The sequence below is a fragment of the Pristiophorus japonicus genome, chromosome 18 (genome assembly GCF_044704955.1).
Source record: "Pristiophorus japonicus isolate sPriJap1 chromosome 18, sPriJap1.hap1, whole genome shotgun sequence".
In the NCBI taxonomy this organism is placed as follows: Eukaryota; Metazoa; Chordata; class Chondrichthyes; family Pristiophoridae; genus Pristiophorus; species Pristiophorus japonicus.
In genome coordinates, this window is record NC_091994.1 from 16,897,917 (window position 1) to 16,923,185 (window position 25,269).

At 45.0% G+C, this 25,269-nt stretch overlaps 1 protein-coding gene and 1 long non-coding RNA gene across 2 annotated transcripts in view; one reads left to right on the plus strand and one right to left on the minus strand.

Annotated features, from left to right (window-relative positions):
* Positions 1 to 18,885: 18,885 nt before the first annotated feature.
* On the minus strand, positions 18,886 to 23,035 carry LOC139228574 (uncharacterized). Its single transcript, XR_011587581.1, has 2 exons — positions 22,816 to 23,035; positions 18,886 to 19,533 (listed from the first exon to the last, which is right to left on the minus strand). It is a non-coding gene; the product is annotated as an uncharacterized lncRNA (long non-coding RNA).
* Positions 22,327 to 25,269, plus strand: part of bsg (basigin) — a 29,996-nt gene continuing 27,053 nt past the window's right edge. The window contains exon 1 of the mRNA XM_070859705.1: positions 22,327 to 22,593. Coding sequence (XP_070715806.1) covers positions 22,530 to 22,593 — 64 coding nt within the window. The 5' untranslated portion in view covers positions 22,327 to 22,529. The remainder of the gene's footprint in view (positions 22,594 to 25,269) is intronic.

Consider the following 25,269-nt stretch of genomic DNA (forward strand, 5'->3'; position numbering starts at 1 on the left):
ATCAGCCATGATCTTATTGAATGGTGGTGCAGGCTCGAAGGGCCGAATGGCCTACTCCTGCACCTATTTTCTATGTTTCTATGTTTCTATGAACTATGTGGGCTGCCCAGCGGAGCTGATCAAGTGTGGTCAGTGCTTCAATGCTGAGGATGTTGGCCTGGTTGAGGACGCTAACATTAGTGCGTCTGTCCTCCCAGGGGTTTTGTAGGATCTTGCGGAGACATCGTCGGTATTTCTCCAGTGATAACAATAACAAGCATTCTTTTATCATACAGGAAAATATTGCACACAATTACCAACATCAAGCTACAGATTGAAAACCAGCGGGAGAAAGAGGTAATGTAAATCTTGTCAACTCACGTAGCTAACGCTGTAGGAAATGGAGACATGGGAAGGACTATGGGCACAAATGGTTTATGCTAAGAGCAAACGTCCAAAAATCAGAAATGGTTTCTCTTTTTTGAGGCTCATACCCTGAGGGCATTCTTACATTAGCCTAAAACAAAGGAACAAAATGGACAGCAGGGAACTCATTATATTTCCCATTCTATTTGCATCTACAGCTGCTGAAAGGAAGACATATGCTGCACAGAGAGCTGGAACCAGTACAAGAACCTTCAATATCTGACACTGCCTACAGAAATTAACTCATTCTATCATGAAACCTATTACTTGTACTCACCAGCCTAGATAGGTTAGGTGATACAGATAAACTAGATGAGGAATTGACATTGGGTCAATCACAACTCACAAGAAAGTCAGAGGATGAGGTGCTGGAGGTGGAGCTTGATGTATCTTAAAGATTTGCAAAGGCGTACAGTAGATGGCAGGTATGGTGGCAGAGACCAATGCTTTCCTTTATGGTACAATCAAAGAGGCTATTTCTACAATGCAAAGAGTCCTGGATTGAGGACAGCTGTAGGGACTTCTTCACATGTCCTACAGAACAGAGGCCATATGATTTGTAACTCCATTGACATGCACTTTGGCAGAAAAAAAATCAAAAAGCAAGTTATTATTTAAATGGAGAAAGATTGCAAAGTGCCGCAGTACAGCGGGACCTGGGGGTACTTGTGCATGAAACACAAAAGGATAGTATGCAGGTACAGTAAGTGATCAGGAAAGCCAATGGTATCTTGGCCTTTATTGCAAAGAGGATGGAGTATAAAAGCAGGGAAGTCTTGCTACAGTTATACAGGGTATTGGTGAGGTCACACCTGGAATACTGCATGCAGTTTTGGTTTCCATATTTACGAAAGGATATTCTTGCTTTGGAGGCAGTTCAGAGAAGGTTCACTAGATTGATTCCAGGGATGAGGGGGTTGACTTATGAGGAAAGGTTGAGTCGGTTGGGCTTCTACTCACTGGAATTCAGAAGAATGAGAGGTGATCTTATCAAGACATATAAGATTATGAGGGGGCTTGACAGGGTGGATGCAGAGTGGATGTTTCCACTGATGGGGGAGACTAGAACTAGAGGGCACGATCTTAGAATAAGGGGGCGTCCATTTAAAACAGATGAGGAGAAATTTCTTCTCTTAGAGGGTTGTGAATCTGTGGAACTTGCTGCCTCAGAGAGCTGTGAAAGCTGGGACATTGAATAAATTTAAGACAGAAATAGACGGTTTCTTAACCAATAAGAAGATAAGGGGTTATGGGGAACGGGCAGGGAAGTGGAGCTGAGTCCATGATCAGATCAGCCATGATCTTATTGAATGGCGGAGCAGGCTCGAGGGGCCATATGGCCTACTCTTCTTCCTATTTCTTTTGTTCTTATGACATATTGAGGAATAAACTTCTAGGGCTATGCACCTTGGAGTTGGGTATCTGTTGGAAGTCTAGATTTTTTATGAACCTGGCTTCCCAGTTTGCCTGGCAGTGCTCCTCCTTAAACAAATAAATCTTAAAGAGGGGAATTTCAATGGAGAAAACTTCTTGCAACCTTCGCCTTCATTATAGGAAAATTACCCAAACAAGAAACAGCCTTGAGGGAGACTTCCAAATGAAACGAGGGACGTCAATAAAAAGGGGAAAAAACATAGAAACATAGAAAATAGGTGCAGGAGTAGGCCATTCGGCCCTTCGAGCCTGCACCGCCATTCAATAAGTTAAAGACTAATCTAAAGTAATGTGTGTATGATCTAACAGCACAATGAAACACAGAAATTCATCTTTAAGATTCTAATATCGTCTTCTTCAATTGCTGTTATGTTACCCATTTTACAGTACCATTCAGTTAGAATGGCACAGATCCTAGGGTGTAATTGATAGAATTTATGATTCATTGTGGAGAAATTTTAACATGGGTGAACGGATGGAAGTGGGTGTGGAGTTACATGGGCAAAAATTCCAAGCCTGTCAGAAAGCCAGCTCCAACCCGCCGACTTCTGGGTTTTACTGAGGCGAGACCAGGGATGGGCAGCCAACCTGCTCCCAGGAGGCGAGCTGGCATTTTAAATAAGTTTACGAGGAAAACCCGGCAACTGCAGCGAGAACAGGCTTAGGGAGAAGGAAAATTGGCCAGGAGGAGCAGGTGTGCCTCCTCCCGGCCTCCCAGGTTCCCCCACCATCAGACCTGCCCCCACCCCCGGGGTTGGAGTTCTGATTCCCCCTGGGGTCAGAGATAGGACCCCCTTCGGGATCGCCCCCCACCGCCGCCACCCCCCAGGGTTGGGGATTGGACCTACCCGGTCCTGTGTGCTCCCCGCCCGATTGGAAGCCACGCCTGTCAATCAGGCTCACTTCTGGGCAGAGAACCTGTCAGGCCAAAAGTCGCTCGCTGTGGAGTTAAACATTCATAGCATGCGGGGTAACTCAGGCTTTCGGATTTCCCATCTGAAACTCCACGCCCCCACCAACCCTCCCCAGTAAATATCCAGCCCATGGTGTCATGCTGGGCTGAACGCATCATTCTCCTAGCTGCACCTTAGCTAGGGCGGGTGCATCTAACACTTTCTTTAATTTCTGGCAGAATTTAGACCAAACTCAAATGAAGCATAAAACCGGTGCATCGGCTCTCCTCCCCAAGTTCCAATTCCACGTCCCTCGCTAGATCCGCCGAGTTTTTGCCCTACCAAACCATCAGAATTTCAGGGCCTGTAAGCTTTGTGTTGCTAACCATTAACCTTTCCCCTTAATCACTGATCTGTTTGTCTAGCATTTTGCCAGTGGGTCTGGCTTCAGTTTGACTGAAAGTTAGATTTAGCTTTCAAAAATGCAATTGATCATCTAGCTCAAGTAAGCATTACAGAGTGTAAAGTGACTGCAAGTAAATATTACCTAATAAACAACAAATTAATTGAAAAGAATGTTCGCAAGCGTAAATTTGCCAGGATTTGCACATGTTGTGGAGCATTGGTAGCAGCATATATGAAACTGGCCTGGCCTGTTTTGAAACTCCTCTTAAAGTTGCCTTGCTGGTAAGACTGGTCATGTGTTTTCAATCCCTAGAACAGACATTTTTGCTTATGCACACATATTATACACATAAGCAATCCAATTAATAAATATGTTGTGAGTGGTAAGATATAAAGCTTGGTTTTAGCCTAGCCCTCGCCATGGGTGATTAAAATGGAGATTGGGGATTCGCCCTGTGTTGCATCGGCGCCATTTTAACTGCTGGGATTCCAACAGTGTGGAGGCCGCCTACCACAGGGGTTCTAATTAAAATGTGAAAATTGCTGCATGATGACATCATTGGCGCTATGATGCAATTTTAAATTCAAATTGTGGGAGGCCCACACAACGTCAAAGCTGCCAGTGAAATCTGTCGTGAGCCAGCAGCATAGCCAGAAGAGGCCAAGGTAAATTCAATTCATTTAATGTTTGTCTCTCCCTTTCCCAATCGGCACCGGCTCTGCCAGTCCCCCTCTCTGCACTTACCTTACGCCAGGGACTATTTCCTTGCGTTCCCGGCAACGTACAGCTCCTGCCCCAAATTCCCGCTCCCACCCGCTGGCTTCAATGTCAATTCAGACGGTTTCAGGCAGGAGACGGATCTCAAATATTAAAATGGTTCGGGCTGCCAATGACGGGTCCGTGAGAGGTGCCAGCCCCACTCCCCCCAAACCAAACCCATCCCAGGTTAAAATTGGGACTAGGGCTTCTGTTGGCTATGCAATTTGATCTATTTGTGTATAAACAGAATCTAGAAGAAGAGCTGGACAGTTTACTCACCAAAAAATTTAAGCACATATTTCAAGCAATGCCGGAATTTGATTTTTAGAATTTCTCTCTGCTGGCAAACAGAACCTTTGTTTTAACCAATATTAACATTCCAAAGCTCGAAAACCTATTTGAACATTAACCAGAGAAATGAATCATAAAATTGAACAGAATGTACATTTAATGTAGGAGAAAGAACTTGCATTCATATAGCGCCTTTCACAACCTCAGGACATCCAAAGCCCCTTTCAACCAATGAAGTACTTTTTGAAGTGTAGTCACTATTGAAAGTATGGGAAATGCAGCAGCCAAATTGCACACAGCAATTAACCAGTTAATCTGTTTTTTAGTGATGTTAGTTGAAGGATACATATTGGCCAGGAACCTGGGGAGAACTCCCCTGCTACTCTTTGAATAGTGTCTTGGGATCTTTTGCGTCCACCTCAGACGCCAGACGGGGCCTTGTTTGAACGTCACATCCGAAAGACGGCACCTCTGACTGCGCTGAAGCGTCAACCTAGATTGTATGCTTAAGTCTTTGGAGTGAGATTCTGGAGTTGAATAATAATCAATGGAATGGAGACAGATAAAGCCACAAAATGGCAAGTAGAATTATTCCATCCCTAATTTGAGTTTCAGTTTGTTTGATAGTTGTCTGATGGGGCTGGTCGAGAGACAATAGGAGTCCTCTGCACAGCAGCATCTTTGGCCTCTCTTACAGTATTTCTACAGGTGTAGATTCATTTGATGAAATAACAACAAATGCTGGAAACCTGAAATAAAAAGTAGAAAATGCACAGCAGGTCAGTCAGCATCTGGATGTTGAGTTCTGATGAAGGGTTGCACCCAAAACATTAACCTATTTTTCACTTTTAGATGCTGAAATACCCGATTAATTTTCTTCAAAACAAATACAATGTACCATGAGTTTCACAGCGTGTAATTATCAATGATGTTTTGTTCAAATGTTAGTTATAATATAATAATTAGTATTTTTAACTTGTTATATTCAATATTTCAGGTGGGCTTTATAGGCCTCCAAAACCAACCTACTCAACTATTAATTTATATTAATAAAAACTAGTGTTCATTTGCTATCCAGCCCTTTTGAGAGTTCTGATTATTCCATGAGAATCACGTGATCACTAATTTTGAGTTCTGATGAACCTGTGCTCAGCGAGAACCAGTCAAATCCAAGAACTACATTCCATAGCTAAGACTATTAGTTCCACACCAAACTGAAAAATGAAGTAAATTGAAATAACTTTAACCATTTAGAGTTGTATCTGAAAATTTAACGAAGTTAACTGAAAGTGCGTATTCTGACTGAAACTTCAACTAAGTTGAAGACCTGGGCCTGGTCAAGTACAGGCCCCTGGCCAAGCGTAGGCCTCAATTTATGAGCAGCTCAAGTATGAAGATTCAACTATTTGAGGCCTACAAAAATGCCCAGGAGCAATACAATGTGAATACAATTAGTTTCTTAGGCCACATTTCCGCCAACCATGTCGGGTTCAGTGCGGCCGAGGTAGGTGGCGGATGGTGACCCCGCTCCTGGCTTCATCCTGCTCTGTGAGAAGAATCTTCCGTTGATGGGGCTTGTTAAGCCCACCCTGACAGGTTCCCAGCCAATTAAAAAGCAGGTCTGATGACATCTTTTAAAGTGCCCTGACCACATTAATTTTGATAGCTGTGCTGTCAGTGTTCTGCAGCACTGAGGTACTGCAAACCAGGCTCTCCCATAACTCCCTCCAGATGCTTATGGAGGGAGTCACAGCACATAGGGATGTTCTCTTCCCTTCCAATGTGCAGAAGAGACCCCCCCAGGACAACAACGCAGCCTGGTTGCACATTGCACAGGAGGACACAAGCAGGGGTGTCATCAGGAGGACCTGGCTGCAGTGGCACAAAGTCTTCGATGATCTCAGTAGATCACAAAACTTTACTGCAAAGCCACACACAACCTCATCCTCCTGTGCCACTCATCACATCCCCATCACTCTGCCTTCCCTACCCTATTCCTGCACATCCTTACTCACACAAACTTACCTTACACCTCCACCCATCCCTCTCTATCTACATTATCACATCCCCATCTCACTAGCCACCCTCACACTCACCCTCATCTTTGTCCAAGCATACCAACTAATTAGACACAAGGGTAGGCACTTGGTTCTTTTAGCCAATGTTCATATAAAATTTTTGTTAATGTGCTGTCAAACATTGAAATCTTTATTTTCAATGCTTCTTGGACAGATCTGTGTGCACCTTTGGAAGTGGCTTAGTGAGTTGCAGTGAATGGTGAGACATAACGGTACCCTCCGCAATTGTGATGAGTGTAAAAGGAATGGATTGGGCATTGCAGGGATGCTTTATAGTGCTAGTGTGGGGTGGTACCATCTTGGCGCATCATGCATCAGTCAGGGTGTACAGTGTCAAGTGAAGTTAATGTGGCCATAGTGAGGTCATCCCTAACCTCCCAAGCATCAATATGGTCGGGTACTGATGCCCTGTGTCCTGTGCAGCATCAGGTGATTGCGGAGAAGGTTGGTGTTGTTGTTGGTGCTGGTGATATGCCTGGTGATGTTGGTGTTGGGGCTGATTGTGGTGGGATTCTGAGGACCAAGGTGATATTTTTTTCAAGAGCACCAATGCTGATGGATTACATGGCAGCTGAAGTTGAAATGACAGAAGCGATCTGTCAATGGTGAGATAGGTTGTTTCAAGGAGGTGACAGTGGATAGAGAGTTTACTCAAAACACTTCCCAACTGCATAAAGCTCAAAAGTGTCTTCTAAATCCTGAAGGCTCCAGCTTCTAAGATTGGAAAGTGAACAGCTGCGAAATGATAGCACTTATACCAGTTTTGCAGCTGCCAACTAGTCAGAGGAATGGAGAGTCATTGAAAACCCAACCTACTTACCTGACGTGATTCCCCGAGCGCAGTGAACCTGGTGAAAAAGATTGAAAAATGGTAAGTACATGGTAAAATGCTGTTTAATTACCTTTTAAAAAGCCCTGAATGATTTAAATTGGCTTCCCCGCTGCTTGGTGTTAGGTCTGTAAAGCGCAGGCAGACTCAGCACTTGGGAAACTGATATGGAGGAGTGTTAACAGCTCTTTTATATGTTGATAGCAGACCCGTCTCCAAACCCGCGCTCTGAGCGCCGGCAAAATTCCGGCCTTATTATCAATTATAAACAATGTATTTTTTCCTCACATTTCTCTTAAAATTCCACATAGGTGCAGATTCATACATCACTCAAAAGAAGATAGTATTACAGCAGCACACTTGATGGTACCTGAAGAAATATGACTTTTGTGGCAGAAGTGTAGAACAACAGAGTCAAGAATAACTAGATATACAGTATGTTGTGGAGATGGTGCAGAGTCCAAGTTGAATGCTTCGGTCAAGAAATTAAGGATGCAGTTATATTGCCATTTTTGCATCTAGAGTTGGATCCCACCTGACTTCCAGGCAGGATGTACAGGAGGCCAATGCCAGAAGACTGCAGGGTGTGAGCTGGGACACAGGAGTTTGCAGAGGTAGGATGGGGCAAAGCCGTGGAGGGATTTGTAAATGTGAAACAAGGGGGTGGGGGAATTTTAACCTAAAATAAAATGAATGGGTTGGGCCCATGTAGGTAGTTAAAAGGCTAGACTTTCCACTCTAATTGCTATTGCCCCAAAATGGGCGACATTTCCAGTCTTAGTGCTTCTTTTATTTTTCAGGATCGCTGGAATATCGCCCATTTTAAAAACTGCTAGTTTTGGCTTTTTCATTTAGGCGATAAGCCTTGGCGATGTGAAATGGGCCTTAGCGATGTATTCAGTCATGCAAGGCTGGCATCCATAGCTGTTCTGCGCATGCACGTTTTTGTAACCGCAGAAGAGAGGCAGGCAGTCGGGCTGAACAATGCCCTCGACCGCCCGCTGCCTGGACCGGTTAATGGCCACCTTGGCCATGCCCAGGAACAGGCCTACGAGAAGGCCTTCCAACCTGCCCGTTCCCCTCCGCACAGGGTGCCCAAAGATCAGGAGCATGGGACTGAAGTGCAACTAGAATTTGAGGAGCAGCTCCTTCAAATATTGAAACAGGGGCTGCAACCTCACACATTGGACATAGACATGGGACATGGAACACAGACTCCTCCAGACCGCAGAAATTGCAGGCGGCCTGGGAGTCTGTGAACTGACTTAAAAACCGATTGCACGGGACTGCTCCAATGGGACCTTGCAACACCTTCCAGGCAAGATGGTCAACAGCTCTACAACTCTTTTTGTTGTGAACAAATTAACAAATTAAATCAAAGTGCCCCTTATTAAGGGGGGGAGGCACTCCAAACACTTTTCAAGTGCCCTTTTTTTGTTTTGTATTTTTTGGGGTTTCTTTGTGGGGGGGTTTTTGTGGTTTTTTTGTGGTTTTTTTTAGGGCACCGAGGGGCAAATTATACAAGTGCCCCCTAACTGGGGAGATACTAAAATCCGGCAATAAAACAAATTAAACTTTAAAACATGTAAAATCAAATTAAAATTTGGTTGCCGGGGGTGATGATGCACTCCAGTCCCTCTGGCGCCCACCTCTTGCGGAAGGCCGCGAGCATACCGGTGGACACTGCGTGCTCCATCTCCAGGGACACCCTGGCTCGGATTAAGCGCGGAAGAGAGGCAGGCAGTCAGGCTGAACGACCCCCTCGACCGCCCGCTGGACCGGCTGATGGCCCCCTTGGCCGTGCCCAGGAGCAGTTCTATGAGGAGGCCCTCGGACCTGCCCGCTCCCCTCTGCACAGGGTGCCCAAAGATCAGGAGCATGGGACTGAAGTGCAACCAGAAATTGAGGAGCAGCCCCTTTAAATAATGGAACAGGGGCTGCAACCTCGCACATTCGATAAAAACATGGAACACGGACTCTTCCAGACCGCAGAAATTGCAGGCGGCCTGGGAGCCCATGAACCGACTTAAAAATTTATTGCACAGGACTGCTCCAACGGAATCATGCAACACCGTCCAGGCAAGATGGTCAACAGCTCTACAACTGTTTTTGTGGGAGACAAAATAAACATTAAATCAAGTGCCCCCCGATCTGGGGGACACTCCAAACATTTTTCAAGGCCCTTTTTCCCTTTTTTTTTGTTTTTTTTGGGGTTTTTTGGTTTTTTGTGGTTGTTTTTGGGCACTAAAATCATACATTTTACAAGTGCCCCCTATAAAAGAGGAGAGGGACACTAAAATCCGGCAGTTAAAACAAATTAAACTTTAAAACATATAAAATCAAATTAAAATTTGATTGCCGGGGGTAATAATGCACTCCAGTCCCTCCAGTGCCCACCTCTCACGGAAGGCCGCGAGCGTACCGGTGGACACCGCGTGCTCCATCTCCAAGGACACCCTGGCCCGGATGTAAGCACGGAAGAGAGGCAGGCAGTCGGGCTGAATGACCCCCTCGACCGCCCGCTGCCTGGACCGGCTGATGGCACCCTTGGCCGTGCCCAGGGGCAGTCCTACGGGGAGGCCCTCGGACCTACCCGCTCCCCTCCGCACAGGGTGCCCAAAGATCAGGAGCGTGAGACTGAAGTGCAGCCAAAATTTCAGGAGCAGTCCCTTTAAATAGTGGAACAGGGGCTGCAACCTCGCACATTCGATAAAAACATGGAACACGGGCTCCTCCAGACCACAGACATTGCAGCCCGTGAACCGACTTAAACATTTATTGCACGGGACTGCTCCAATGGGACCGTGCAACACCATCCAGGCAAGATGGTCAACAGCTCTACAACTCTTTATGAGGGAGACAAAATAAACATTAAATCAAGTGCCCCCTGATCTGGGGGACACTCCAAACATTTTTCAACTGCCCTTTTTTTGTTTTTTTTGTTTTTTTTGTTTACTTTTTTGGGGTTTTTTTTTGTGATTTTTCTTTGGGCAATAAAATCATAAATTTTACAAGTGCCCCCTATAAAAGAGGAGGGGGACACTAAAAACCACGGCAATTAAAACAAATTAAACTTTAAAGCATAAAATCAAATTAAAATTTGGTTGCCGGGCGTGATGATGCACTCCAGTCCCTCCGGCGCCCACCTCTCGCGGAAGGCCGCGAGCGTACCGGTGGACACCGCGTGCTCCATCTCTAAGGACACCCTGGCCCGGATGTAGGCGCGGAAGAGAGGCAGGCAGTCAGGTTGAACGACTCCCTCGACCGCCCGCTGCCTGGACCGGCTGATGGCCCCCTTGGCCATGCCCAGGAGCAGTCCTACGAGGAGGCCCTCGGCCCTACCCGCTCCCCTCCGCACAGGGTGCCCAAAGATCAGGAGTGCGAGACTGAAGTGCAACCAGAATTTCAGGAGCAGCCCCTTTAAATATTGGAACAGGGGCTGCAACCTCGCACATTCAATAAAAACATGGAACACGAACTCCTCCAGACCGCAGAAATTGCAGGCGGCCTGGGAGCCCGTGAACCGGCTTAAAAGTTTATTGCACGGGACTGCTCCAATGGGACCGTGCAACACCATCCAGGCAAGATGGTCAACAGCTCTACAAACCTGTGAGCATACTCACAGGTGTATACATTACACTTGCCTCCCCGCTCCTCCAGGCCATCGATCTTTGCAGACCACCCCCCTCCCCCCTCAGACAGACCCCAGTCTTCACGCGACCCCCTCCCTCCTCTGCCAAGCTTTGTGCCACAGGACTACCCGCCCGGAGCCAGGGAACTTCTCACTCTGGCTGGCTGCAGGTGGAAAACAGAGGCTTGCCATTCAAATCAGACCCGGCCGTTAAACTCAGCCTGGGCCTGCAGGAAGTCCATTCTCCCAGGTTTCCCAACCACCTCGGAGCCGCCCGCCCCCCCACCACCACACACACACAGCCCCCAACTCACCTTCCCCATTAAAATGCAGCCCAAGGATTTTATTTGGCAGTTATTCCTACATCGATATTTCCAATCACCCCAAACATATCCATAATGGTGAAGAGAAGCATCCATCTCTTCTGCTGTAGTGCACTATTATATTTGATCCAAATGCTGAACTGAATCAAGATTAAAAATTCTATCAGAGGCTCAGTATTACTTGCAGATAATCTGTGGTCACATTAGTAATTTTATCACGAGGTTAGCATTTGTAGAGGACTCTCCATTTCAACTTATCTAGCCTGAGATTATCATCAATCATCTGTTGCATGAGGGACGGTGTAATGTGTTTACCATCCCAGAGCTCATTCTCAGTGCTGCTGACCTGAATACTCTATATTAGGATGGAGATAACAGTTCTTATTCAAGTATAAAATGTGTCATAGATCAGACATTTAAATTGAACTAACTAGAATGGGAAGGGAAATGAGATGAAAGCAATTTTAAGGTAAAGTAAATAAGGCAGCAGTACCAAAGGAAGCTATTTTAGGTTGGGAAAAATCCATTGAGGTCATAATTGAAAATACCCAAACTTAAATAATCTATTCAACCAAAGTGGTGTTATACATATACTTTTAACACAGTGCTTGGCATCATCCCTACTGTGCACTTCAGTGAATCTCCTCAATATATATATAAAAATAGATCTTAAGGAAACATAGGCTTGGGTACTGGGGGTGGTTTCCGGTGGCCTACCAGCTGTAACAATGTACCAGAGGAAGCTGTTCTCAATTGTTACTGGCAAGCTGTGTTCAAAGTGTCAAACTAAATTATAAGTGTCACCTTCAGGTTCTTGTTGTTTTGTATAATTGAGGTTAAAACTGTTTTAAACAAAGTTACAAAGACTACATAAAGTGGGACAGATGAAAAGGACTCTGAAATTATACTGTGGGATCTGGTGTATGAGGGGTTAGCACATTTATTTTAAGCAGATTAATGTCTGCTAAAATATGCAATAAAAGAACTTCTGATAAAACACATTAAGCATTGTACTCAAATATTCTACAGTATAATGTCAGAGCCAAAATTATGACTCGAATAAGTTATTCTCATATATTGCCTTTTGCATAGCAAAATATCCCAAAACACTTCACAATCTGGGGCAAGGGTGATTTCAGATATACGGCAGGAATGAAGAGAAGAGCTCGGAGAGATGACCTAAGGTGTGGTCGATGAGGTAGCTTTTTATAGAATATTTTGAAGTTGAGGAAGGGTGTAACAAGGTAGAGGGATTTCGGAGAAGAATTCAAGACATCAATGCCATGATAGCAAGGAGAGAAGCAGGAGGTTGCATAGTAGGCCAGACTTAAAACAGTACTGTGCTCGTGATGCTTGGCACAAGCTTTGTGTAAACTATAGTACTGGGTACAATATTAGTGATCGCTTAGATGCTTTATACCACCTTTGTGTTCACCATCCTATTTGACCCCGAGCTGAGCTTCCAACCCCATACCCTCTCCATCACCAAGACTGCCTACATCCTCCTCCATAATATCGCCTGTCTCCGCCCCTGCCTCTGCTCATCTGCTGCTGAAACCCTTATCCATGCCTTTGTTACCTCCAGATTTTACTATTTTAATGCTCTCCTGGTCAGCCTCCAACCTTACATTCTCTGTGCTTGCTGATCGACATTGGCTCCCAGTCCTAACATCTCAATTTTTAAATTCTCATCCTTGTGTTCAAATCCCTCCATGTCCTCACCACTGCTTATCTCTGTAATCTCTAGCCCTATTAGATCCTCCAAGGTCTGTGCATTCGTCCGATTCTGGCCTCTCGTGCATCCCTGATTTTCATTGCTCCACTACACTCTTATGCCGTTACTTACTGCTGGGACTTCTGCTATCCACTGCTATCCTCAATGAGAGTCATTAAGGTAATTAACATAACTCCTACCCCAGTAAAACCAATGGCGATCGTGATTTTCCTTGATTTACACTGTTTTTTATGCTGCTGTCACTTATGGACTGAAAAAGATTGGCGTTGGTGACCTGAAAAAGACGTAATTTATGGCCTGCGGACTTCCAAGCTGGTGTGTTTAAACAGCAGCCAGAAGGTCCAAAAGTAACAGCATCTGTATTTCTGCCATGTTTCTAGGTGTAAAGCCCAGCTAGGAGCGTGGCCATGGCATAATAATGACCTGAACCCAGAAATATAGGTGGTTTCATACAATTAAAGGCAAGCATTTTAAGGTGTGACAGGGAGAGGGGAGGAAAATCAATTCCAATGACTCTTTTCTGGGGTTGAAATCCACAGGCATTGGTTATTCCTTGGTACATCACTCAAGTTACCATTCTTCATATATGTACTTAGAAAGTAAGGCAAAAGCCTATTAGATATGGGATAAATTACAGCCATGTCTAATCCAGTTCTGACCCAATATTCACAAGTGCACTTCCAACAGGGGTCATTGGAAAGGGAGCAAAAGCAAGATGCTTGGCTACTTTTCCCCTAACTCAATTACACTGAACATTCACACCACACAAGTGCCAGGAAATGACTATCTTCAACAAGAGAGTTTCTTAGCACCACCCCTTGACATTCAACGGAATTACTATTGCCGAATCCTTCACCATCAACATCACAGGCGTCACCACTGACCAGAAACTTAACTGGACCAGCCACATAAATACTGTGACTACAAGGGCAGATCAGAGACTGAGTATTCTGCGGTGAGCGTCTCACCTCCTGACTCCCTAAAGCCTTTCCGCCATCTACAAGGCACAAGTCAGGATGTAATACTCCCCACTTTCCTCGATGAGTGCAGCTCCAACAACACTCTCAACACCATCCAGGACAAAGCAGCCCACTTGATTGTCATGCACCAGCTCAAATATTCACTCCCTCCACTACCGACACACCGTGGCTGCAGTGTGTACCATCTGCAAGATGTCCTGCAGCAATTCACCAAGATTCTTCAACAGCACTTCCCAAACCCATGACCTCTACCATCTAGAAGGACAAGGGCAGCAAACGCATGGGAACGCCATCACCTCCAAGTTCCCCTCCAAATCGCACACCATCCTGATTTGGAACTATACCACTGTTCCTTCACTGTTGCTGGGTCAAAATCCTGGAACGCCCTCCCTAACAGCACCGTGGGAGTATCTTCATCTTCCCACATTACAACAGTGACTACACTCCAAAAGTACTTAATTGGCTGTAAAGCGCTATGAGACATCCGGTGGTCACAAAAAGCACTATATAAATGCAAGTCTTTCTTTCACGGACTGCAGCGGTTCAAGAAAGTGGCTCACTACCACCTTCTCAAGGGCAATTAGTGATGGGCAATAAATGCTGGCCTTGCCTGTGATACCTACATCCCATGAATGAATAAAATAAAATTGTAGACCTCCCATAGCAATTTGGAAACCAATCCTGTTTGGTATACATACTACTTACATAGAAGAAAAGTTAAGAGTGAATACAGGAGGGGTGAAAAAACAAATAGCAGAGAAGAAATAACACTTTTAAAATATTTTAACTTTATTTTGATTTTTTTTAAAGTATATATTTTAGTTGTGTGTGACATTAATGTTACAGTACAAAATACAAGCTTGAGGCTGCAGTAGCATATTTACTGTAATAATATTGATAAAATTAATCGAACGAGTACTGATGCCCACAAGGTTACAAAAAAACATGTCAAATCTTGGCCCATTTTCAAGCTCAACTGAAGCTTGCGCTTTCTGGCATTGTGGCCTCAAGAAAGCTTACAAATTTCTTTATCACAAAATGCTGAATGCTGTGCACTGGGCGAATGGGCCTGTGGATCCAATCACGATCTACTATCTCTGTTAGTAAGCTTCCATTTCAGCAGTGGAGCCTCGCTTAATTGACCCCCATAAGTACACATATCCATAGCTCTGCTTTTCCCGAGTGCAATTGGTAGCATCATAGCTCAGTGCTCCCAGCTCACCCCTTCATAAAGAAGGTTGGATTGTCAAATGGATACCTTAAGTATATAAAAGCATCACAAGCTTTAATAAATTGTCATATTTCACCAGTTGTGCACTATGTATTTCTTTGAATACCTAAGTTGTTGGCATGGGAATCACACATTCCTACAGTGCACCATTCCACTCCTGTTTAAATAATTACTTGCATAATAATTTGGCAGTAAATCATCTTTGAGTGCACAGTGGTTGCAAAATGAGATTTACTGGCACTTTGACGTCTTCAGTAATCAGTCCCCAAGAATCTGAACTTGTTTCCGGGCTCCAGAACATGTACATACCTTTGATATACAAGGAGAAATCAGCCAACTGTATTTGCTGAGTGGTGGTACTCGTTGCACTGCATTCAAGGGGCATCTTTCTCTGCCACCAAACTTAGTGAAACCAGACTTAGACAGCAGCCTTAAAGGAGCATCTAATGAGCGTCAACTCACCTACAAAGATGGACTGGAGTCATAGCACCTTCCATTATCACCCAAAGGACAAACAGCAAGTCATCTCGTGAAATTACTAGTACTCCTGGAGAGGTTGTGCTAGATAACTTTATCTGTGTTGATCACAGTAGTTTTCTTATCTGACACTCAGATGAACAAACTCATTTTATTTTCAAGTTAAACCAGTGTTACCTACAAACTATCTGTGTCAGTACTATGATTTGTTTTCAATGCTCAAATCAATATTATAATAATTAAGATTCCCTGCATTGCTGTTAGTATAATTGCATAATAGTATACTTTGTTAAACATAATTCCTGTTAATTTTTGACTCCAGTCAACAATACAAACACATGCAGGATCACAGCATAAGGTGCTCCATCTTGGAATAAGAGTAGCATACAAGTTGCTTAATTATCTGCAGAAGGAAAGGTTGAGCCATCCAAAGCCAAAAAAGCCACATTAGCAGGTGTTTTCTCTTTAGAAACATATAAATCCACAGCCATTTCGGCCCATCATGTCCGCGCCGGCCAACATAGAGCCACACAGCCCTCAGTCAACAGCCCTGAAGGTTACATATCAACCTGTGAACAATGGCAGAAAGGTAAAGAGCATCCGGCCCAACCAGTCCGCTCCACACAACTGCGATACCCCCTGCACCGCAACATTCTACACTCCACCCCAACCAGAGCCATGTGATCTCTTGGGAGAGGCAAAAAAGATAAAAAGCCCAGGCTAATTGGGGAAAAAAATCTGGGAAAATTCCTCTCTGACCCATCCAGGTGATCGAAACTAGTCCAGATCACCCTGGCGGTATTCGATCCCCTGCAGTACTTACCATCACATCTGCGCCAGCCAACAAGAGGTTAGCCAGTCTAATCCCACTTACCAGCTCTAGGTCCATAACCCTGTAGGTTACTCGGCCTATCCCTTTCTCCTTTCTCCTTTCTTAAACAAGGGTACCACAAAGGTACAACTAACTGATTTGCTGCTATACAAAATTTAGCGACACATCCAAGCACCTTTTAAATGTGGTGTGGGTTTCTGCATCCACCACCCTTCCAGGCAGTGAGTTCCAGACCCCCACAACCCACTGCGTGAAGAAGCCTCCCCTCAAATCCCCTCTGAACCTTCCACCAACCACCTTAAAACTATGCCCCCTCGTAATTGACCCCTCCACCAAGGGAAATAGGCCCTTGTTATCCATTATATTCAGGCCCCTCAAAATGTTATACACCTCAATGAGGTTTCCTCTTAGCCTCCACTGTTCCAAGCAGAACAAACCCAGCCTATCCAATCTGTCATAGCTAAGATTCTCCATTCCAGGCAATATCCTAGTAAATCTCCCCTGTACCCTCTCTGGTGTAATCATGTCCTTCCTATAAAATGACAACCAGAACTGCACGCAGTACTCCAGCTGTGGCCTAACCGGAGTATTATACAATTTAAGCAAAACCTCCCTGCTCCTGTATTCTAGGCCTCGGCCAATAAAGGCAAGCATTCTGTATGCCTTCTTAACCACCTTATTCACCTGGCCTGCTGCTTTCAGGGATCTGTGGACAAGCACTCCAAGGTCCCTTTGTTCATCTATACTTCTAAGTGGCCTACCATTTAATGTGTATACTCTTTCCTTATTAGCCCTCCCCAAGTACATTACCTCACACTTCTCCAAATTAAATTCCATTTGCCACTGTTCTGCCCACCTGACCAGTAGATTGATATCCTCCTGTTGTCCATGACGTTCCTCTTCATTATCAACCACAGCCAATTTTAGTGTCATCTGCAAACTTCTTAATCATACTCCCTATATTCAAATCTAGATCATTGATGTATACCACAAAAAGCAAGGGGCCCAGTACTGAGCCCTGCGGAACCCCACTGGAAACATCTTTCCAGTCACAAAAAAATCCATCAATCATTACCCTTTGCTTCCTCCCTCTTAGCCAATTTTTCGATCTAACTTGCCACTTTGCCCTCGATCCCATGGGCTTTAACCTTTGTGACCAGTCTACCCTGTGAGACCTTATCAAAAGCTTTGCTAAAGTCCATATACACTACATCGTACGACTACCCTCATCGACCCTCCTGGTTACCTCCTCAAAAAATTCAATCAAGTTAGTCAAACACGATCTTCCCTTAACAAATCCATGTTGACTATCCCTAATTAATCTTTGCCTTTCTAAATGTAGATTTATCCTGTATTTCAGGATTTTTTTCCAATAATTTTCCCACCACTTAGGTTAGACTGACAGGCCTGTAATTACTTGGCCTATCCGTTTCTCCCTTCTTAAACAAGGGTACACATTAGCAGTCCTCCAGAAATGTTTCTTTCATGTTATTTTATATTTTTCAATATATCTTTTTTCCTTTATGGGGCAATTCAAGTGAGTGAGCTGTTTGGGAGCTTCAGGACATTTAACTCACTGATTTGCTGCTGTACAAAATTTAGCGACACATGTCCAGTTGAAAGTGGTCAAGATTAAAAGGTGCCCAAAATGAAGACCATGCCAATATAATTAATATTGACTTCTGCTGGAAAGGCACAAGGATGCTGGATGAGTACACGATTGGGCTTTGATGTGATGCCTCCCAGAATAGTCTGTTTCCTACATTACAACAGTGACTACACTTCAAAAAGTACTTCATTGGCTATACTTAGGGACGTCCGATGGTCGTGAAAGGTGCAAGTCTTTCTTTTTCTGTTGTCTCTCATTGTCGAGATACACACACTAAGAATGGCAACACAGCTCTGCTGGCATCTGGACAAACTGCTCCAGCATGAGTCACCATCTTTAAGAAAAGAGAAAATTGGGAGATTCATACAAACATGAGATTTCATAAGTCTGATATTGCTTGCCTGAATACTGCAGTTAAGTAAACCAAACATATTTAGCTGGAAAAATGTGTGCTTTTATATCATTCAAATTATTTTTAAAATTATATTCAGAATTAAAATCTGGCATATTGCGATCTGAATTATTCTAGAAGTCTTTTACGGTCAGATTTAAATCCCTCTAATAATAGCACATGATTAGTTAATTTATGTAAGTTCCATTCTCTGAAATTGGCATGTCTCTATCTGTTTGCATTCACTACTGCAAATTTTATGATCACTGCCAATTCATTTTTTTTCAAAACTGAAAAGCTGAAGTGAAGGCAAATAATAGGAGAAAAGATTAAGTGAATCAAGAAGTAGCTTAGATGATGCAAATTTTGGGTTCTAAATTGTAAAAGGAAGTGAAAACTGCAGGTTGGAGCTAAGCAGTTCCACTTTTTGGAGATACTGGAAAGATTGAGTTATTGTAGCAAATGGTGCATTGGACGTTGATTTCAATACCGAGATGATGCAGAGTAGGACAAATGTATTGGATGCCATATCTAGAGCTTGAAAGGAAAGTTCAATGCAGCAATGATCAGAGCAGTCAATATTGAGGACATTTTTTTATTATTATTCATTCGTGAAATGTGGGCATCACTGACAAGGCCAGCATTTATTGCCCATCCCTAATTGCTCTTGAGAAGGTGGTGATGAGCCACTGCAGTCCTTGTGCTGAAGGTACTTCCATACTGCTGTTAGATAGGGAGTTCCAGGATTTTGACCCAGCAACAATGAAGGAATGGCGATATATTTCCCAGTCAGCATGGTCTGTAACTTGAAGGGGAACTTGGAGGTGATGGTGTTCCCATGCGCCTGCTGCCCTTGTCCTTCTAGCTGATAGAGGTCACACGTAGGGAGGTGTTGTCAAAGAAGCCTTGGCGAGTTGCTGCAGTGCATCTTGTAGGTGGTACACACTGCAGCCACAGTGCGCTGGTGGTGGAGGGAGTGAATGTTTAAGGTGGTGGAAGGGATTGCTAATCAAGCAGACTGCTTTGCCCTGGATGGTTTCGAGCTTCTTGAGTATTGTTGGAGCTGCACTCATCTAGGCAAGTGGAGAGTATTCCATCACACTCCTGACTTGTGCCTTGTAGATGTTGGAAAGGCTTTGGAGAGTCGGGAGATGAGTCACTCGCTGCAGAATACCCAGCCTCTGACCTGCTCTTGTGGCCACAGTATTTATGTATATATGTGGCTTGTCCTGAAACATTGGAAATGAGTTTTATAAGCATAAAAAGTGTTACAGATTACAACAATAAATGGGAGGGTTCAAAATAGGCCACATTTTAAAATGAACATACAATTCTCATACAAAGTGGGTCAGTCTTGATAGCTTTAGCACTCAATAGTAGAAGTTCGTAGCTATGCAAGAATAACAAATTTTCTTAGGCCCCTATCAAAATGTATTTTTATTCTCCACTTTTCTTCTATCCTGTCCTGATGGTTCAAATTCATGCTGGGGTACGCTTCCATGGATTCCAGTAGTTCTCTGGTATGTTGCCCAGCCATCCTTGACAATGAGTCTCAGCAGCTATTTGACTGTAGAGGGGCATCAGAGACCAACTAAATCGTATCTTCAGCAAGCTGCACAGTCCACATGTATTATCCAGCAGATGTCAGTGAGCGCAATCCTTTATTCACCCACTTACATGTTGATACAATAGTCCCTGTCATGGTGCTTACATCACTTCTTTTATGCTCCTAATTGCAAGTTGATGCACTCTACCCAACCTTGGTGCTGGAACTTACTCTTCCTCTCCCCAGATGGTTACAACAGCCTGCTGTTGATTTCTCCTCCTTTGCAGCCCGATAACAAATGGATACAACAGTCCCCCCACCTGCTCTGGTCCTGCAGATTCCTGAAGTTTCTACTCTCCTGCCTGAAAGAGTGCCGGAAGCAGATTCTGTATCTTTCTGTAGCTTTCAAAAGGGAATTCTGATTTATACTTGAAAAGGAAAGAAATTGTGGAGGTATGGAAAAGAGCAGGGGAGTGGAACTAATTGTACAACTCTTTAAACGAGCTGGTACAGGCACGGTGGGCCGAATGGCCTCCTTCATTGGCTGTAAAGCGCTTTGAGATGTCTGGTGATCGTGAAAGGAGTTATATAAATTCACGTTTTTCTTTCTTTCTGTGCTGTATGATTCTATGAGGTGGTGCCGTCATTCAGATGAGACATTAAACCTCTCCTGTTGCACTATTTCGAAGAAGAGCAGGGGAGTTATCCCCGGTATCCAGGCCAATATATAGCCTCAATCAACATAAAAACAGATTATTTGGTCATTATCACATTGCTGTTTGTGGGAGCTTGCTGTGAGCAAATTAGCTGCTGCATTTCCTACATTACAACAGTGATCAGTGATTACACTCCAAAAAAAAGTACTTCATTGGCTGTAAAGCACTTTGGGACGTCCCATGGTTGTGAAAGGCACGATATAAATGCAAATTTATACTTCAAGATCCATGGCACGGCCCTGGACAACGAGGACCATTTCCCATACCTCGGGAGCCTCCAATCAACAAGAGCAGACATTGATGACGAGATTCAACACCGCCTCCAGTACGCCAGTGCAGCCTTCGGCCACCTGAGGAAAAGAGTGTTTGAAGACCAGGCCCTCAAATCTGCCACCAAACTCATGGTCTACAGGGCTGTAGTAATACCTGTCCTCCTGTATGGCTCAGAGACATGGACTATGTACAGTAGACATCTCAAGTCGCTGGAGAAATACCACCAACGATGTCTCCGCAAGATCCTGCAAATTCCCTGGGAGGACAGACGCACCAACGTTAGCGTCCTCGACCAGGCCAACATCACCAGCATTGAAGCACTGACCACACTCGACTAGCTCCGCTGGGCAGGCCACATTGTTCGCATGCCAGACACGAGACTCTCAAAGCAAGCGCTCTACCCGAAACTCCTTCACGGCAAATGAGCCAAAGATGGGCAGAGGAACCGTTACAGGGACAGCTTCAAAACTTCCCTGATAAAGTGCAACATCCGCACCGACACCTGGGAGTCCCTGGCCAAAGAGCACCCTAAGTGAGGAAGTGCATCCGGGAGGACGCTGAGCATCTCGAGTCTCATCGCCGAGAGCATGCAGAAACCAAGTGCAGGCAGCGTTACAGTCATATTCGGCAGTCCCTCGTATTGAGGATGATCCGCTTCCACACCAAAAAGGGATGAGTTCACAGGTGTTTCAATGAGGGACCTGACATTCTAGGTCCCGAACTACATACTGAAGGGTGGAAGATGCCTGTGCGAGGATTCTTTTAACGTGGGGTGGCCGTTGCACAACAGCCACCTCACGGGCTTGACAAGAACTAGGTCTTGACTCAGTGGCAAGGGTTAACCAAGACGAGTGGAGACCAAACTCTGCTGCACGGACCTAGTGTGCACACATGCTCCTACTATCCATAGATCGCAGTGTGGGCTGGCCCGTGCTGCCCCTGGGCCCTCGCCTCTCCTGGGCCCCGAAAGAGCGTGCGGCAAACCAGTCCCACCCCCGCCCTTTCCCTCAACAACTATCTGTCCCACCTGTGACAGGGACTGTGGTTCTCGTATTGGACTGTACAGCCACCTAAGGACTCATTTTTAGAGTGTAAGCAATTCCTCGATTCCGAGGGACTACCTATGATGATGATGATAAATGCAAATCTTTCTTTGTGTCAGACTGACATTGCCCAGTTGCTGGGACTCCTCCTCCTCCTCCCCCTCCGACTGTCAATCACTAGCTGGGATGTCTGCTGGTGCACACGTCCCCACCGCGCCAGCGGCGTCACCGGCTTTCTGTCGGCCGCGCGCACGTCGTCCCCCCCCGCCCCCGCCAAACACCACCACCACGCGCGGCAGCGTCCTCACCGGCTTGCTGTCGGCCACGCGCACGTCCCCTCCCCACCACCACGCGCGGCAGCGTCGTCACCGGCTTGCTATCGGCCACGCGCACGTCCCCTCCCCACCACCACGCGCGGCAGCGTCGTCACCGGCTTGCTGTCGGCCACGCGCACGTCCCCCTCGCCCTCTCCCGGCGGCGACGCGCGGGGAGGTCCCTCACACCGGCTGACCGCCGAAAGCAATCAGAGGACACCGAAGCGGCAAGAGAGAAGGACGGACGGACGGACAAGAAAGAAAGCAAGCAAGCAAGCGAGAGCTACCGGGTCTGACTGAAAACAACAAACAGCGGCAGCCACACACACAACGATGGCGACGGCGGCGGCTCTGGGCCTGCTGATGCTTCTCCTTTACAGTGCGGGCGCTTACATAGGTAAGGGGCACCGAGCTCGACGCGTGCTGTGTTATCCCCCTCGCTCAGAATGTCTAATTAAAACATTTTTTAAAAGTTAAAATACATTTCCCCACCCTCCCCATTTCTCTTCAGCCGTTGACCGCCGCCTATCGTGTTTTTAAATTTAATTCAAATGAGGACGAGGCTTTCCGTCTTTTTTTAAAAATCACCCCCCCCCTCTCCTTTCGAGTCTTGTTTTACCTTTTTCCGATGCAGTGGCAGGGCCGGTGTGTGTGTGTGTTATCGGTGGGTGGCCCCGGGGAGCCGCTCGCTTTGGACGGCCGGCGGCGGCGGCCGTTGCTGCAATAACCGGTCTGAGCCTGTTTCTAGGGGACGGCGACCGAGCGCCGCCAAACGCGCTCCATTCCCCCCCCCCGCCGTTCGCAATGGAGCCTCGCTTAACACCAACTTGCATTCGTATCGCGTCTTTCACCCCTTCTCCCCCCCCCCCCCAATTTGACACGTGGTCTGGGGGCAAGGGGGAAAAAACGCCAGTCATTCATTCACATGTACTCCATGACCTCATTCCTTTTAATGGTGCGCTTCCTCGTTTTAGCTCATAGTTTTGGTAATCCCTTTGTAGTTATAGCCAAGGAAATGTGGTGTTGACGTACGCTATATTATTAGAACGTTAATTTAAGGTTACTGTCCAAAGAAAGATTTGCATTTATGTAGTGCCTTTCACGACGTCTCAAAGTGCATTACAGTCAATGAAGTACTCTGGAGGTGTCGTCACTGTTGTAATGTAGGAAGTTTTATATAAATCAGAATTTGTGGCGACATTTTCTTGCAAAATTGTGACCCTCTGAATCAAGACTAAGACTCACTTCAGATTTGTATCTGCATTTTAATATAAATATCTTTGCAGACACTGACAGTTTAAAATATGATTGAGTAGCCCTTTTATATAGCAGTGAGTGTGTTTCACTACTTGTTGTACAAGTGTATGATCACTTGACTGTAAAACTAGTGTCAAAATGGTCTCAAATGGGAATGAAGTGATTCCCTGGCTTGAGGCATTGCTGTGTAAACGCGAGTTTACTTGTGCGAGTGTTCAGCAATGGTTGGCTTAACATTTCAATGGGCTGATGCAATCTGATTTTCCATGGTGATGAATGCCAGTGTCATGATTTTTTAATTTAACACAATTATTGTTCTGTGTAGGGACAGTTTAGCACAGAATATTCTGAGTTATAAATTGAAATTAGGTCAATAATAGCTTCAGCGCATGCAGCTTTACTTCGTAATCCTTTAGTGTTAAGGTCCACAGATGACAAACTAGCCTGTATCTAAATCTGTATCTCCAGTAATGCTTTTTCAGTAGCAGAGGTTTTGATGGGGTCTATAAAAATGACAGCTTACCTGGGTTTTCCTCATTTCCAATCTTCAAAGACCAGTAAATATTGATTTGGTTGGAAAATGTGAATGGGGCACTGGGGACATAATATACACACACAATCTAATGGACCCCCACAGAAATAAGTGTTCTACTCTTGCATCGCATGAGGTCAGTCTGGAAAAACCTGTTATTGGACAGGGTGTTCTGATCTGGTTGTGAAAGACTCTTGCTTGAATTAACTATCCAGAAATGAACATTTCATGAATAACTATGAAAAATCTATAATTTATATTTTTGCTGTCTTCACACATCACATCAGCTGGTGTTTATGGTGTGTTCTGTCCTGTTTCCAGCTGAGCTGTTTGAGAAGTAAAAGCTGATATGTCTGTCTGTAGCAACGTATTGAACAACGGAACAGTTTTAGAAATTGCCATGGTGTTTAACTATGGCTGTTCAACTTGTCAGCTGAGTGAATGTCTTAATCAGTAGCCGAAGGACAAGTTACTTAGGAATATTTTTGTATTGGGCACCAATTATTTGAGGCTCTGACCCTTGCTAGCAATGTGTTTGGGTCAGAAAATCTGTCCCCAATCTCTAATGAGCGATTAAGTGCCAAAGAATGAGGGCGTGCTACCGGCATTTACGGATCTAATTAAGATGATTTTAAAAACATGTCTGACACTCAAGTCTCTGACTTCATGTGTTGTCCAGCCTATGGTGTGCGCAGCATCCATATAAACTGGGTGCATGGAGTCCTCGAGCCTGGTGAGCAAACTTATTAAAGGTGAAATAACACCTGAGTTATTTGGTCTGTACCTGCTGTTCCAGGACCTGTGCATACCTGGATATGTCACAATAGCAACAGCCACTGAGTCACACTGTCTGCTGCCGGATAGGTTGCAGACAAATCTAACAGACACTCTTTCCATAGAGGAGAGGTTACAACAACTTGCTGATTTCATGCCACCTCAGCCTTGAAATCTATCACTGGAGAGTCACCACTTTTGGTGCATCTTCTGCAGGAGACTCCAACTTTTCATCATAAAAAGCAAGGATTGCCCACATGCTTGCCTGTACCATTTTGAATAGTTAGTCAACTTTTCTGACCACCACAACTTCCTCTTTAATGGTACACTGCAGCTCTTAATTGCTGCTACCATTACTGGATTTTTTTTTACACCCTTCCAAATATAAAAAAAAATACATAGATGACCTGGAAGAGGGGACAGAGTGTAGTGTGACAAAATTTGCAGATGACACAAAGATTAGTGGGAAAGCGGGTTGTGTAGAGGACACAGAGGCGCTGTAAAGAGATT